The sequence below is a fragment of the Saccostrea cucullata genome, unplaced genomic scaffold, assembly GCF_032062105.1.
Source record: "Saccostrea cucullata isolate Sc308-1 unplaced genomic scaffold, CSIRO_AGI_Scuc_v1 ctg131, whole genome shotgun sequence".
Lineage (NCBI taxonomy): Eukaryota > Metazoa > Mollusca > Bivalvia > Ostreida > Ostreidae > Saccostrea > Saccostrea cuccullata.
Window position 1 is genome coordinate 356,883 of NW_026930457.1, and position 16,216 is coordinate 373,098.

General features: G+C 33.6%; 1 protein-coding gene across 3 annotated transcripts; it reads left to right on the forward strand.

Moving 5' to 3' along the window:
* The first annotated feature begins 3,632 nt into the window (after window positions 1-3,632).
* LOC134228670 (uncharacterized) lies at window positions 3,633-14,604 on the forward strand. Of its 3 annotated transcripts, none has more exons than XM_062710352.1 (5): window positions 3,633-4,067; window positions 4,261-4,410; window positions 9,191-10,189; window positions 11,330-11,519; window positions 12,122-14,604. In XM_062710352.1, the coding sequence occupies exons 3-5, from the start codon at window positions 9,437-9,439 to the stop codon at window positions 13,999-14,001; spliced, it is 2,823 nt and encodes a 940-aa protein (XP_062566336.1). In that variant the 5' UTR covers window positions 3,633-4,067; window positions 4,261-4,410; window positions 9,191-9,436; the 3' UTR covers window positions 14,002-14,604. The 3 variants fall into 3 exon arrangements, with proteins under 3 accessions (XP_062566336.1, XP_062566334.1, XP_062566335.1); XM_062710350.1 differs by having other exon boundaries at window positions 4,261-4,335; XM_062710351.1 differs by having other exon boundaries at window positions 3,633-3,793; window positions 4,261-4,335.
* The last annotated feature ends 1,612 nt before the right edge of the window (window positions 14,605-16,216 follow it).

Consider the following 16,216-nt stretch of genomic DNA (forward strand, 5'->3'; position numbering starts at 1 on the left):
AGAAGGAAACCGATACGGAGAATGAGAAGATAGATCGGGAAAATGATATGAAGACGAGATGATAGATCGGGAAAATGATATGGAGAACGAGAAGATAGATGTAAAGCAGACAAATCCTACCTGTCTTTCATATTTAGATTTGTTTACATTTGACAGTTAATACTCAACTTTAAATGATATCTGTTTTATAAATCTGTCAGTGATAAACAATCTGGAAATATCATTGCTTGAAATTTGGTATTTCACAAGATCTACGTCACAAGAACATTCATTTGGAGAAATGTATTGGTGCAAGTACCACAAACAAGGATTTAATTATAATTTTCAAGTGAGAAACAGAAATGCAGAAGAATTGGATAATGAGAAAATTGTTGTCAACCTCATTGTAATACCTGAACTTTTTGATTGATGCCTGATTATAAGAAAAAGAAATAGGCAATCCATGCATTTTTTCTGGAGTTGCTTTACAACATGTTACTTTTTGTCAGTATACATGTATTAATGTGTATGTTGAAATACATTTGGAGTTTCAAATAAGAAGAACATATTTCTAGATATTTAGAAGTACACTGTACTTAAGTCCTAAAGAAAATGTACTCTGTTTGTGAATAGAAATATGGTAGTTTAGACTTATTTGAAGCTTCAAAATCAATTGTGATATTACATTTTGCTGTTGAAGGTGATAAAACTTATGTTTTAGAATTCTACAACATGTGATTTGATGGTCAACTCAAAATAAGTTTAATGAAATTATGCTTTTTGTGCATGTTTTATTAAAATTGTTCACAAATTTTTCCAATGTGGATTTTTCCATAAGAAAAAAAGGTGCTTTAATTATTTAAGAAATAACTTATTTTGATTTTGTACCAATGTGTCTTTTGTAATGTTATACTGTTCTCTCTGACACATTAATTTTTGTGATGGTGCCAAATTTATTATAAACTCATGTTAGGGTGTGAAGTTCTAACATGAGTGTTCTTTCCACTGTCAAACAGTGATCCATATTTAATTTGTATTTGTAATATATTGTTATTTACCTCACAATTTCACAAAAGTTAGTGTTCAGAACCATCTTCATTAAGATGGATTTCTTTTATTATTTTGTAAATAAATCTTTATTATTATTATCATATACAAGCTGTAAATATTAAAAAAAGCACATGCAGTGATGTGCATTTTTGATCTTAAGTTTATAATACATCTCAATTCCAATGCTACAGTGTACATGTATAACGTTTTTCATATCTAGCTTTGGAAAATTGACCACATACTTTTACATTGTAGTACAGTGGAGTCATGTTAATCCAGACACCATTGATCCAAAATTTAGGAATGAATTCTTCTAGGAACAGTATTAATAATTATTACTGTGTATAATAAAAGACTATTTCAGTTATGTGGATATTTTTATTAAACTGGGAAATTTCCTTGGGAAACAGGCATCTGGATTAACTAGGCTCAACTGTTTTAAGTAACTTAATGAATCACTTATGCTCTGTATACCTCAAGAAGATCCATTGCAGTTTGTTAAAATTCCATTAGTAATCACATTATAAAAATTTGAATTTAATGCTCAAAATTGAACAATTGCTGCATAAGTTTCCAGTCGATAGAGCTTTGAGAGAGATTTAATATACATGTATGTCATTGTCAGTGTGTGAGTCTGTGTCAGAGAAAATAGTCTGTTACCTGAAGTGGAGGAAACATCATTAAAAGGGGGAACATGGGGACAAATTCAACATGATGTTAAATAAATACTAACTGTGTCAATATTACAATAGTTTGTTCGTTTTTATCAAGATTTCGACAAATTTGAACTCGCTTCAACTGAGGATGCTTTCATATTTTAAAAAAAAATGATTTCTCATTGCTTTGCTGTTCTTGGGAAAATGAACTTGAACAACTTTTTCAGTAAAATCCTATGTAAAACTTTGATTCACTATTGTGACCCCACCCTACCTCTAGGAAGTAATTATTTGATGAAAGCCAATCTACACTACCTTTATCTCAAGAACAGCCATGGATAATGCTTTATAAAGAAGCATCTTCAGTGTAGATACAACTTTGCTCAAACCATGACCCCTTGGATAAGTTGAAGTAATGAAAAAGTTTTACTTGAAAATGTTTAGTAAAAATCATCCTACATGTATGAACAATAATGCATTTATTTAAGCATCCTCACATACGTGTAATTCAAATCATGGCACCTGAGAGTAGGGTGAGACTGCAATATGAGAACATTTACATACATGTAGGAATTTAGAGGAGAAAAGAACAGGAGCGCAATAGTGCCGTGGGTGAGCTTTGTAGCCCATGGGCATTGTAGAAACGCATCCAGGTCACCAAAGAACGTGGGCATATAAGAGAAAAAAAATACCGTGATACGAAAACAAGAATACTAAGTATTCAAACTCGAGTAACTTTATTTGAGTGTATACTGATAAGTATTGGTATCTAAGGCTCGATTCAAGAAAATCTTACTTCTCTAAAAATGCATTTATTTTTTTCCTTGTATGAGGTACAAATGTCAACTTTTTATAAAACCTTTTCTAAGACTTCAATAAACCTTGAGTAATATAAAGATGAATAAAATAAAAATTGTTGCATGCAAAGATTTCATTTTCAAGCCTTAAATTGACGCTTTTTGAATTAAATATTAATTTTTGGAGTTATCCTTCTTGGCTGATATCCTTAAGTTGTTAATACTTTCATTTAACTAAAGAATAGATCTTTCTACGAGAAAAAAGTATATTCTTTGAATGACATCATTTTCATGACTTTAAAGTTTGTGTTTTATATTTTGGATTGTGTGTTTTTTGCGAATAGGTGTGTATGTTTTGCTAAACAGAAAAAACTTGGAATGGCATTCCGAAAAGACAGCTTTCAAAGATGGATTCCTCCGTCTGAGAAACTTTTTTTTCGATACACGCCTTCACTCTTGAATATCTCAGGATAGTAGTTGTTTAATTGTTAAAGTGGTTGCATACAGTCTTCTGTACTTAAATTGTTTTCCTAACGATAACAGTTATTAATACGCATCATGGAATGCATGCGCAATTAAAAAAAAAAAAACATTGAAAGTTTAATACAGTAGTTAAAAGTCAACATACAAGACTTGTCGGCTTGGGCGAGGGACCGTCATTAGATTTGATTATCAGGATCAAATATCATAAAATTAAATTGCTTTTACGTTTTGCTCTGATATTCTATTGCACATTTCTTTTAAACTATGTGTACAACAATGCCTAATGGTTGCTTGTCGGTTAATAATAGAGAAAAAACCACGTCCCGCTTTTTTATCGCATTTCTTCATCTATATACCGAAAGTTTTCAAATTATCCGATTGAACACGAAATAATGAGGAATAAAAGTACGAGTATACACACAAAATCAATTTGTTTTTGGTAGTTTTTTTTCTTTAGGTACAGTGTTTTTAAGCCACAAAGGACTCGCCAAATCCTTGATTTAAATCCAGAATTTAATGAATATTTATATTATCCCTTTAATTTTGTTGATGGATTGCGTTCTCCCATCAGATCAAGTGTGACGAAGGATCAATAAATTTAGTTTGACAAAGTGCAGTAATTGGAATCTTTATTTTGTTCAAGGAGATTTTTTTCTTCATCGATAACCCTTTCAGAGAAGAAAACGTATGTTCCGTTTTCATTGTTAAACACGTGTTGCAGTGTTTGTCAGAAATCGATGTCGAAGAAAAAATGACATGCGCATCTCTGTAGAGAGAGAGAGAACAACACCCTGAACTATGGCTGGGTCCATGTGTTACCTTACACAGGTAAGCTAATTAAGACCTCACTCGCCCACATAGGAGAACAGAAGTGACCCGTTCCCAGGGCACGGTGTCGAAATGCTTGGATAATCTTTGATTTTGATCGTACAAAAGCGAGTATTATTGCGATAAAACTGAATAAGCCATTGTGAGTTATCCAGTGTTTGACGATACGTTAGAAGACACCTGCTCCTAGGACGGGGGACTTCAGTAACAAAGAAATGATAGAACTTTGTATAATAAGTAAATTCAAGGATGTTCATAATCACAACTCAGACAGGTACTATCTCTCTCTCTCTCTCTCTCTCTCTCTCTCTCTCTCTCTCTCTCTCTCTCTCTCTCTCTCTCTCGTTTCCTTATTCTTTGTTCATGTATTGTTATGATTTTGTTCCTATTGAATCGAAAGGATCATTTTGATACGCTCATGCCAACACTAAATATTTCCTGCACGAAATATAATTTTCTGATTGTAGAAAAAAATTTGATCAAATTTCCATGGCAACTTGAATTTACCTGGGATTCACCTGTTGTGATCATTGATTTCTAAGGTAACACGATTTACTCCCATCCACTGTTGTTAGATATAAGGCTATTATCTATGGATGAACATGCTCTGACATTAGGTAAATATATAACAAACACGCCACTTGTAGCAATGATAATCCCGTAAAAGCTTTACATATTCATTGTTATGTATCGATTAGGATTAAATAATTCATGTTGGTTTGTCCGTTAAAGTCCATCAAGTGGTTCAATGACATAGCCAAAGTAGCTACAATTCACCTTCTTACCTATAATATGTGTATTGCATACCGGCATTTCATTTTTGCCTTGTTTAAAAAAAAAGAAGAATGCAATCAATAGTGTAAAGGTATATATGGTTTATTTTATGACAATAATCAATTATTTTTTATAAATCGCAAAACATGAATCATTAAAATATTAAAAGGAAGCTTATTTATCAAGTTTTTATCCTGTGCTGAATCATGGTCACATCTGCTTGTGAAATATCTATAAGTGTCCCCGAGGCTTTTCCTTTAGTTTTTTATTCAAATTAATTTCGTCCCTCGCACGTATTTAAGCTAATAAAACATGTAGACCGTACATTAATGGTGTTAAATGCTTGTAAACCCGCAATATTTCGTTCGTTATAGGATATCTATATAACAGAGAATTATTTCTGTTGATGTTTGTCACAATGTAAGTTGTTACATTTACAAATCTCTCGCGCACGATTTTGTTAACAAGACTCGAAAAGAAAATCATATTTCTTACTTGTCCCTCCCCCTTTTTTTGACGGACCTGAGCTGAAAGTTCTGATTGCATTTTGTCTGTAGTCTGTCGGTCCGTAATGTTGTTTTGTTTAACATGGGTTTACTTAAGTATAGACCAGTTGAAACATACGTGTACTTTGATTTAAGGTTGGGGATTAATACATTGGGAAATGGACAAGAGAAATATTTCAACCTAGTTTAGAACCAATAACTGCTAATGATTGTGTTCATACAAACTCACAAAAATCTGAAAACTCATATTTTCGACCCGAACCCCAAAACTTCACTCCTCTCTAAAAAAGAAAATGAGTAATGATTTTAAGAAATTTTAAATTTTTTAAATTTCATATAATAATTTTTTTTTGCAAAATCACATTAATCCAAAGAAAATCGAGGAAATAATGGTGAAAAATGTAGTTATATCTATTATACAAGGTATTATCGGCAAGTTTGCGATACTGCCGGAAAAAAGAAATCAAACCCAAACAAAAATAAATAAATAAATTATAAAAATGAAAACAAACAAGGGAACAAAAATGAAATCTTCGAATGAAAAAAAAAATAAGACTCGTTTTTATTGGAAGAAATTAACAAATCGATCAACATGCTTCGATTTTCTACTCCAGTTTCGTGAACAAAATTACATCGCTTGACAGTTTTTATTAAGCTACTGTTCATGACTATGAAATTGAAAATCCAGTATATTGCCTGTTTACGTCCTGTTTCCCCTAACTCAGTCCATAAAACGGGCATACTGCAGAATATTATCGATATAGCTGGTATGAAATATTTCTTTTTTACACTTCAATAACTTTTGGTATCCATTATTTATGTTAAATGTAATTTCCTGTCTAGAGCAATACTTTTGTTATCATACTTTGATTGTATGGTTATTTACTCTATCTATACACGTATATCCTGCTAATTAATTACCAAAAATATCAATATCATGGATGGCAATTGTACTGAAGACTTGGGTATACATCCAGGAAAGGATCTTTTATTCCATGTAGATTCACCTATATTGCATATTATATTATTTAAAAAAGTATCATATGATAATATCCCTGACTGTACAGGTGAGCTACAAGCCTGCATCCACATGCACGATTACGTAGAGACTGAATTCTGATAGGCTTATCTGCAGCTGGTTTTGTTAAGAATGCTTAAAAGTGAAATCCTATGTCATTATGTCGAGGAAATATAATTTATAATAATTTCCGTTCCTATTATGCAGCTTCAGTGTTGTAACCAGGTTTTGTTTTTCAATAACGTAAATGAACGAAACACACCTATAGTTTGGCGTGACTTCCTCCTCATACAATACATCTGTAAATAATGAATTAAGCACACACCAGACTTATCAATCATAAATTGTAATGTTGATACTTCAGGTAAACATAACGCGCCATTCAAAAGGTTGAACATATTTTGGTAGAGATTATTTCATACGATTACAATCATCGAGATTTGGTTGCATGGTTAATAGTTGTCCCCCCTTTTTTTTGAGTAGACAGAATCTTATTGATATTCTCTTTCATTATATAAAAGCGTAAAAAATTAGCTTCAATTGTAATAATTTTCCTAAACAATTAAAATTTAATAATCGTTTCATTTTTGACTCGTCGATTATATGAACTGTACACAGTCACATACTCCCATTACGTGTACGATGTCTTTTTGTCAGGCCATATTATATAGTCTACCCGACCATCTGCCTGTCTTTTTATCTCTAAACTATTGATGTTCACATTAGATCTATGTCCTTCACACGTCAAACTTTGTCATTTGATGCATATTTATGACTAAGAATTTAGTAATCTATCCTGCAAGCTGAGACTTACTACGACCATCAAACCTTATTAGTAGATAGGGCATTTGGGTGTTTTACGTCCCAAAAGTTTACTGTGAAAACATTTTTGAAATTTTTGTTGGTATCCTTAATCAAATAGTGTCTGGCTAAATCTATCACATCTCTTGTGATCTTGTGCTGCTTAAGACAATCATTTTTGAAGCATCTTTAGGTCGTTTGAATATAGAGGGTTTTTTTTTTCTCATATAGTTATAACCTTGACTTCTTTTTGGCATTAAACAGCTATACATGTATATATATTGCACATTATAATAGAACTTTAGGTATTTTACAGAAAATCTATTCCAGTGTAGTTTCATGAGCATCTGATCATATGATCACAGCTTGCAACTTCGAATTTGCATCAACAGATTTTCACATGTATGTGGTTTCAGATTGTTTTATCAAGTACCCTACTGCTCAATAAACTGCATTCTGTACAATATTCAGGGAGAATTTAATGTAAGCCCCCTGCAAATTTGTCAGTATGCTTTTCTCTAAATAACATCATCCAATTACTTGGATGGCACCGAGTTTCTCTCTTTCTCTAAGTAAGTTAGAAGAGTCACGTCTGCATTAGAGTAGACAGAAGCTGGGATTCTCTGGAGGTGAAACAGATTTATCACTGTAATCCGGGAACTGTCAGTGCGCACTGTCGACTGAGAAAACCCTGATATAGAAGCAATCACACCATAATCGAAAGGGCGGGAAAATAAATGACCCATCTATAACAACTAAATAAATCAAAATGCTAATGAATTTATCAGTTCTATTGCCTTGTTAGCGAGAGAGCAAATGAAAACCGTATTTGAATACTAAAGCGCCAGAAATCTTCGTCCAACGTTTTGTTCATCTGCAGTTGCTGCAAAGGAAGGACATAACAACTTGAGCTATTCAATCGTCAAAAAGAAGAAACGAAATCAAAACAAGTTGGAGCATTTTTGACATGATTTTTAAAAATAAAATCTTTATATCATTCAATTGAAATCCAGCCTCAACTTTTAACTATTTTGCCAATAAAAATAAAGTCTAAGGGTTTTTTTTGTAACATGCAATAACTCCAAACTCTGCCTTTGACTTGGTTTATTGAGACAGTTTCCATTTCTACTGACGCACTGTCCTGTCCAGTGTTTACATATTTCTAAACATGTCCGCGAATAATTGGACCGGAAGTGAGTTATCTGACAGGGTAATTGGATATTGTCGGGGAAGAATGGTGGGAGTAAAACAATGTGATAATGATTATCCTACATACCGAGCCCACTGTCTATCAGTTTTTCTTTCGAGGACAAATAGATCGATTTGTCGGAGGAAGAGAAAACCCATTCGACACGCCCAATGGAGCTGTCAAGTGTTCCGTGGCACTTTACAAGCAGTGAAATCAGCTTCAAAATCAATGCATTTCTCTTTTATAGACTTTGATTTTTTAACGAAGTCTTTCATTTAAAATAATAAAGAATTATAGTGTTTTTTTAAATCGTTCTTCAGCATTGTATTTTTATTTTAATTACAATGGACAGATAGATACATGTATGTACATATATGGCACAAAGGCTTTAGTTACATTTAGTTTTGGGTTATTTGTTTGTTTGTTTTTGTATCTATTTAATGTACATGTAATAAAATATTTTACACAAGTTTATATTTATTTTGAAATACATATACCTCAATTAGTTTGATAAGTTAAGTAGTACACCTTGAGGATATACATGTACATGTACGATCGACGTGCGGTTGCATATTTCGTTTTACAAGGACATTCATTTTATGATTCTGTTCAAACCCTCAGCAAGCCTTTACATAACTGTTTAAATCAGAACCAATGTCTTACAATTAAGGCTCACATTTTGTAGCTTTTTACCATATATCTACATGCCTTGTAATATAAGCAAACAACGTGTGAAAGCAACAGCCCTTCTTGTTGAGATAAAAATCAGACAGCCATCTTGAAGTGTGATAAGATCAGGTCTTGATCCTGAAGCAATGTAGAAAACATCTATTGTACGATTTTCGTTTTCTTTTTAAAAGAGTCGTTACAAGAGTCTCAAAGATGTATAAGAAATGAAGTAAGGGGGGATGTTGCACTATTTCCGTTGCGATAGAATATGTAGAATGAAAAAGAAAGGAGGAAGAGACGCCTTCATTGTAGTAAATTTCTGCAATTTATTTTACTCTTAACAAGTTTTGGAGAGGCTATTCTTTTCTCGTGATCAATCAATACTGCCGATATTGCATGGTATTCATTCATGTAATCAAGACCTAATTATTTACTTTCAGAAGAAGACAACTCTGTGAACCCATGGCTTGGCCCAAAGGATGAAGCAGCTTAGCAGCACAACACCCGGATCCAATGAACAATTAGCAGCATGCTTAATTATCTTGTACCAGACCCTAACTTTACGGGCTCTCTACGGAAACTTATTCAGCGATTAGCGGACACTTTAATTCCATCAGAGGTTCATGGCTTCGGGATCGATCTAGAAGCCATTACCGCGTGAGGACTGTGCGTTTTTGACCCGGAATATGTCTACGGGTCCGCTGCCATGGATCGTACTCACACCTGTGGCGGTTCTTACAGATTTATTTTCAGTTACTATTTTGTGTCACTATCGCCGTCATTTTCATGGGACCGATGTTGTTTTCATTTCCATTCTCGTCTGTATGGTGCTTAACGCCTTGGTGATCCCTTTTATTCCCGCGCTGTTGAATATTACCAACACGGAATGGAACGAAAGCTTGTGTAATTTCTTTGTGTGGACTGCATTGACCACACGAATGGTCCAGGTGTCAAATCTGGCACTTTTATCTTTCCATTGGTCAAAAATACTCAGAACTTCAACAAAACGGATCAAAATCAGTACCACAACTACTGTGAAGATTATTGTTCCTATTTTCTGGGGCGTGGCCGCAGTTGTCGGACTGTTGCCTGTTATTGGAGCGGTTCCTGATAATTTTAAAACCAAAAATGACTGTTTCTTTTTGCTTTCAGACCTGGGCTTGGGTTTCCTTATATTTATGATAGTGTTCATTTTAACCATGGCTTGTATCTCCCTCGTGTGTTCATTCGATTCTATTGCTCTCATTCACTATGCAAAGAAGATTGCATTTATCAAATACGGAGCAGGGAGATTTTACTTACCGAGGAAAAATGATGGTTTAGCTGAAAATTACACGGTTCACGAGCGTTACGGACAGCTGAACTTTGCTGCCGATCTCTGTCGTCTGGTGACGATTGTGACTTGTTTTAGTCTCATTGTTAATCATATACCATGTGTTGTAAGTATACCTAATAATGTATGCACATATCTGCATAGAAAATAAGCATAATCCCCCTTGATCTATGCCTTGTCCTGTCTTTTAGACTGGACATTCTAAGTCCACCCACATTTACTGGAATATATAAAATTAAATAGATGTTACACTCAGAATTTAGGACCGATTACAGCTCTGCGGAGTATTTTCCGTCCTATGTAAAATTAAAAAATCCCCACAAGATGCCCTAGCAGAAATTATAAATTTGCAATTGGAGATTCATATTTCGATGATTATTCCTCATTCTATATCCCCAGGCCACCAGAACTAACTCCTAGTGTTTCTCGAATAATGATATTAATGTCAAAGCCACCGAAAATCAGTGACAATTATCGTCGTGATACAAATTTTGTGGATATTACAAAGGGTAATGACATTCCCCAGCCATTAGGCTCTACTCTATCGAAGTCTTTGACCGGAATTAGACAGACCTCTTTTGGGAGTCGCGTGGCTTTGGGAGGAAATTTACCCCTACCATTAGATTCATTTGTATAATATTCTCTAATAATTGTATTATTCCTACAAAGGATTTCAAATGTCGTTTCAGATAGCATAAAGCGATTAAGAGAGCGTGGATAAGGGCAAAATCAATGGGTGTTAGAAAGCAATATGGATAAAAAAAAATAAGGATGTTGAAAATCATCACCATATGTTTTGTTTATGAGCAGTAGATTCTCAAGTAACCAAAAAATCCCAAGTAGATAAAATTTTAAAATTTTCTGGAAATGTTATAGTACTTAAGAAAAAAATTAAGATGATGGAACGAAAGCTTAATTCCAATAAATGACAATATTCATCAATTGTAATTTTTTTTTGCTATATTTGGATTTCGTTATATCATGCTAGCTGCTATCATACATTAACATCAAGGTGTTGCCCTGAACAGCTTATTGACATTGGACCTTATCCCGTAATAGCATCATCAGTGTGACATCTCGACGGAATTCACCTTTGTTGTGTTGCATTATCAAAAGCAAAATTGAATTAAAATGCTTCCTTAATGTTTCAGAACTTTGTGCAAACAATTTTTTCAAACTATTTACATAAATTTGACATAGTTTTGTTATCATACTGATGTATATACATGTGTATTTCTCTCTGTAGGTCATTGAATTTCTATATATGAGCATCGGAACAGATAGGGGATTATCAGAAGACTTGGTCACGTGGTTATCTCTGATCGAGGCTCTGGTGCTACCCCACTTCCTGTGGTTTGGGAGCAGACGGTATAAACACGCAATTACTTACGTCTTCAAAGTGCATATCTTACGTCGTAACCATGACAACGAAGAAAGTGAGTTGTATTCAGTCTCTGATAACAAATGCATCACTACAAATCTATTACTCAGGAATCATGAAATAACGAAATCAGGTCCCTGTATTATCTTGTGCAGTAACTAATTACTTTTTCCGACCAGACACTGCAAATACTGGTAATCCTAAGCTTTTTCTCAATCAACAGAGCGACTACTTTATGTTCTACTTCTACATCAATGTCCAGTCATTAATTTATATTAAGTGTCTTTTACATAACTGCTATCAGAAATATGGTTGAATGGGTAAGCTAATTTATTGATTGTGATGGGACACTGAGAGAAGTTGATCCCTTAGTTAGTATATGTAGTTTGCTTTGCGCTGCTTTATGATTAATTTACATAACCAATCTGCTCAGCTGTTGTAGTATTTGCCCACAAACATCATTCCTATCTGCTGGGGATATAAAATAAATAAAAGGTCCTGTTTTGACTAATTAATCTCATGTTATTTATCTTTACATTTCATGGTGTGTTGTAATCTTTTTTATATAACAATGTCAATATCGCTCTTGTGTTTAATTGAATAATGATTAAACGAGGTCACTTGTAATTTTATCAATACATATAATTTGAATTTCAGATCCCGACTCATGCACATTGCAGTCTTTTACAAGAAAAATCAAAGATGTTCAAACATTGCCACGCAAAGTTCACATTCCTAACAATCTATCGCCATCTGAAAGAACAAGCCGAAATTCGTCCACTAGGGGGCGCCCAGGAGAGTCCTCAACGGAGTTTAACATTCAAAGCAAAGTTAGAGCTAGTAATTCAAGCAAAGTCAACGTTGATGTACATAGTAATGGCGGGTCAATGGATTCAAGAGATATGAGTCAGTTTGTCAGATCTGGGTCCTCGGGCTCACGAAACGACCAAGCTAGAAAGAAACATCTTCCATCTATATTTATTAATGACACGCTTAAGAGTGCATCACCAAAGCGTATGAATACCGAGACACAAAACGAAATGGTTAAAGTCCAAAAATCTGAATCAAGTAATTCTATGTATTACATGTCTAGTGATTATCACCCAGACTGTTTAAATACTGATAGCTTACCCAGAATTCCATGTAAGGGACATCCTGAATCGTACAGTAACCCCACTACAATCACTGACGGACGGATATACCTTGAAAGATACGGTTCGAATTCCTTTCCTCGATTGTACGAAGAATCCACAGGCGTCTACTCTGGTTCATTTGGTAGTATTCCCAGAAAGAAGCCACCTAAAATGGGACTGCGAAGTAATTCTGGAAGTTCGTCAAGTCTCTATCAAACGCACTCACGGTCCTCAAGTGGAAATGTCTACATCTATGGTCATTCAAGATCAGCAAGTGGAACAATTTTTAAATCCTCTAATATTACCTTACCTTCTGCACACCAAACCCAAGGGAGGGGTCGTTTGGTTCCGCGACAATCAAGTGAGAGAAGCGAAAGCGAGGGAGTGGCTGGCCAATACTGTGAAAGCGACATCGACAACGTTTTGCAGAATATTTCAATGGACTCTGAAGAAATACAGAATAAGCCTGTTGAAATTCACTCAGTGACTTTCATTGAAAGACCACAGGTATTTTACGAAGGCGAGAAATTACGGAGACCATTGACACGACAAGAACAGTTTTATCCACATCAGAAAGATAAAGAGCAATTATCGGACGAGAACGATTCCGGATGTATGGCAAACTGTGCAGAAGAACATTTTGAGTGCAACTTCAATATTCATAAACAATCAAAGTCACTTGCAACAATTACACGTGAAAGTTCTGATGCAGAGCTTGATGGATTTACAACAAGCGAACTTTTATCTTCTAAACCTTATTCATATTTAACAAATAACACCAAAAATGTAAGACAAATCCAAAACCCTGGTATACACCATAAATCCCGTTTGCCTTGGATAAATCCTGATTTACCTGACAGTGTCCCGAATTTGTTTGATAGGGAGAAATCGGTGGAATATGCATTTTTTAATAATCACTTTTTAACTTCACTAGAGACTACGGGTATATCTGCTTCACCAAGATTCGACGAAAATACGGATCGCGGTTTTGAAGAAGCTTTAAATGCAAGTTACAATAGCAGGGAAAGCCTTTGTAGCTTTAATGGTGCTTATGTTGAGTCTGTCTCAGAATGTACGGACATGGGAGAATTCTTTGATAACCAACAGTGTGATGATAGTTATGAGTTCAAAACACAGGCCATTGTCTCTAGAATATCTCCGGCAACTCTTAAAGATCCATTTCCCGAGCCCGACGACTCGGTTTTCACAAAATCAAAAGTATCAGAAACTGGACAATACTTTCCAAAAGACGGGAAAGAAGGGAATTGGCCAAATTCATCTCCATGGCCAAAGTCCACAAGAAATTCCAACTCTGTTGATCTTTCCTTTGAATCCAATTTTTCTAACGAGCGACAGGTACCAGAAGGTGGTCCATACCAAGACATAGAGGCTGTCTATTTTTAAAGAAAAAAAATTGAACGATGACATTGTCGACTTTGAGCTATAAATGAATACAGAACAAAAAGAGTTTAAGATCACCAAATCACACTTAATTCTGTCTGTTTTACATTCCCATTTTTTCTATTTTCATTTTTTTGTATTTTTTCCCCTTCGTTTTAAACAACAAGTGAGAACTTTTGTCCTTTAAGGATCTATGGTTAACAAACTGATATATTGCTAATTTTCTATCATACACTTCTAAAAACTGTCTTTCAGCTGAAATAGTTATAATATATTTATAGCAACAAATTTTCTTTAAGAGTTTTTGTATGTTTAATAAGGAAAAAAATATATGCATGTATACTGTTCAAAAAAGTGGTGTCTTTACAACTGTCTCTCAGTATAAATTTTCATTAATTGAAATACTCAGTGCAGGTATATCTATGTTATATCTTTTTATATTGTTACAACATTCAGAGGTGTTCAGGTTTGCTTAAACTCCCTTGTATTACTTGCAGAGTAAATTATAAATCACTATATATACATGTACTTGAATGCAACTATTGACAATCATCAACACTGTCTTGTATTATCATATTGTGATTTTTTTTTTCATGTTATAATTCATTAAAACTTTGATCATTTCAATATGTACTTGTTTGGTATACATAGTATGGAAGATTGATATACCTTGGTCATATTCAAGCGGATAGTTGGCTGAAAAAAAATGCATGATTAAATGAGACCTAGGCATAAAAGTTGAACAAATTCCTCACCACGAACACGCTTCAAAATCATACTCTAGAACGCACGCGACTCCTTATTTAGAACAACCTGTTTTTCGCAGAAAAATTAATTTTGCTTGCAAGCTTAACATTACTTTCCCGAAAATGAGAGAAGAAAACTCACTGACAAACACGGTTTTATTAAAATATTTCTTACCAGTTATGTAATTTCACAGCCAAGAGTTTGTAGTATTAGATATAGGTCTATATATACACACATCTCATTTCTATCTGATAAATTTCAGTCAACCAAAATTTCTCAGAACAAATCCTTGTGTATAATGATGAATTCTTCATTTACCTAGTATAATTTTTATGACTCCTACAACTGTTTCTTTGTTGCATATTAAAAGAGCAACTCCAAAAATTTTCTTGCTTTCTCAAGAGAACCATGATTTACCTTATGATAACCTTTGTTTTAACCTTAATTTGAAAAACCTTGTGTAATGAGGAAAATATGTCCTAGAAAAGAGTGTAAAACATGAAACACAAATGTCTGTGTCAACATTCTATATCCCGTCTGATTGATGATTTTTCATTCAAAGTCGATTCATCATTCAACATTCATAATTATAATAAAATGCTTCTTAATAAACCGTTACATTAAAGTGCATTGTATATTTACAATACAGGTTTTTACACCTGTTTTTAACATGCTCAGTTTTATCATAAATATGACATTTCGTATTCAAGCTTATTCATTTGTTTAAAAGGAACGGCTGAAAGTCACTAAATAAATTTTCTTATGCCTGCAATTTAATTTCAAAGACTTAATAAGTTTCATGAAATTATAAACTTAAAATTGTTAAAAACATTACTATGATGATGAATTTTTTGTTAAAATTCTATTAGAAATTCATAATAATGAACATTTATTTATGAAGTGATATATGGTTGGTGACTGTTTTTTTGTCAATGCAGTTTTAAAAAAAAAATGAAGACATAATTGAACAAAAAATTTAAATGACTTTATCAAGAAAAAATTTAAGTAACGTCCTTTATTTTGACAAGTGCACCGATTTATCAAATGTGACACAAAAATGTAGGTAAACAAAAACGCAAATATTTATTTTTAAAATACTTCAGATGACAAATACACATCCTCTGGTCGAAAGAGAAACTTGTACAACCTCATTTTCCCGATCACTTTATACCTGTTGTTAATTTTATTGATATCTACATTTCTTTAAAAATAAATCGTCCTTTCTATGTTATTAAATATGCTACAGCTTTCAAGATCACCAAACTGTATTTTTTTTTTAACATTTAGATTATTTTTGCATGAAATCCTTGCAACGGATTTTTTTTTTAAACATTTATTTCCAATAACATACAAAAAATTTTGAGGCAAAACTTCCTCAGAAGCCCTCGGTTAATACCTCACCTGGGGTGCCAGGAGCTCCCTGGATCGGTATATTTTTCAATATTCAATTTACAAAAGTTTACACAATAGA

Excerpts from the sequence above, each read along its gene's own strand:
- LOC134228670 (XM_062710352.1), top strand. The coding sequence starts at position 9,437 with ATGTCTACGGGTCCGCTGCCATGGATCGTACTCACACCTGTGGCGGTT. Across the intron at positions 10,190-11,329 it reads TTAATCATATACCATGTGTT|GTCATTGAATTTCTATATAT; the intron begins GTAAGTATACCT and ends TTCTCTCTGTAG. Across the intron at positions 11,520-12,121 it reads TAACCATGACAACGAAGAAA|ATCCCGACTCATGCACATTG; the intron begins GTGAGTTGTATT and ends TTTGAATTTCAG.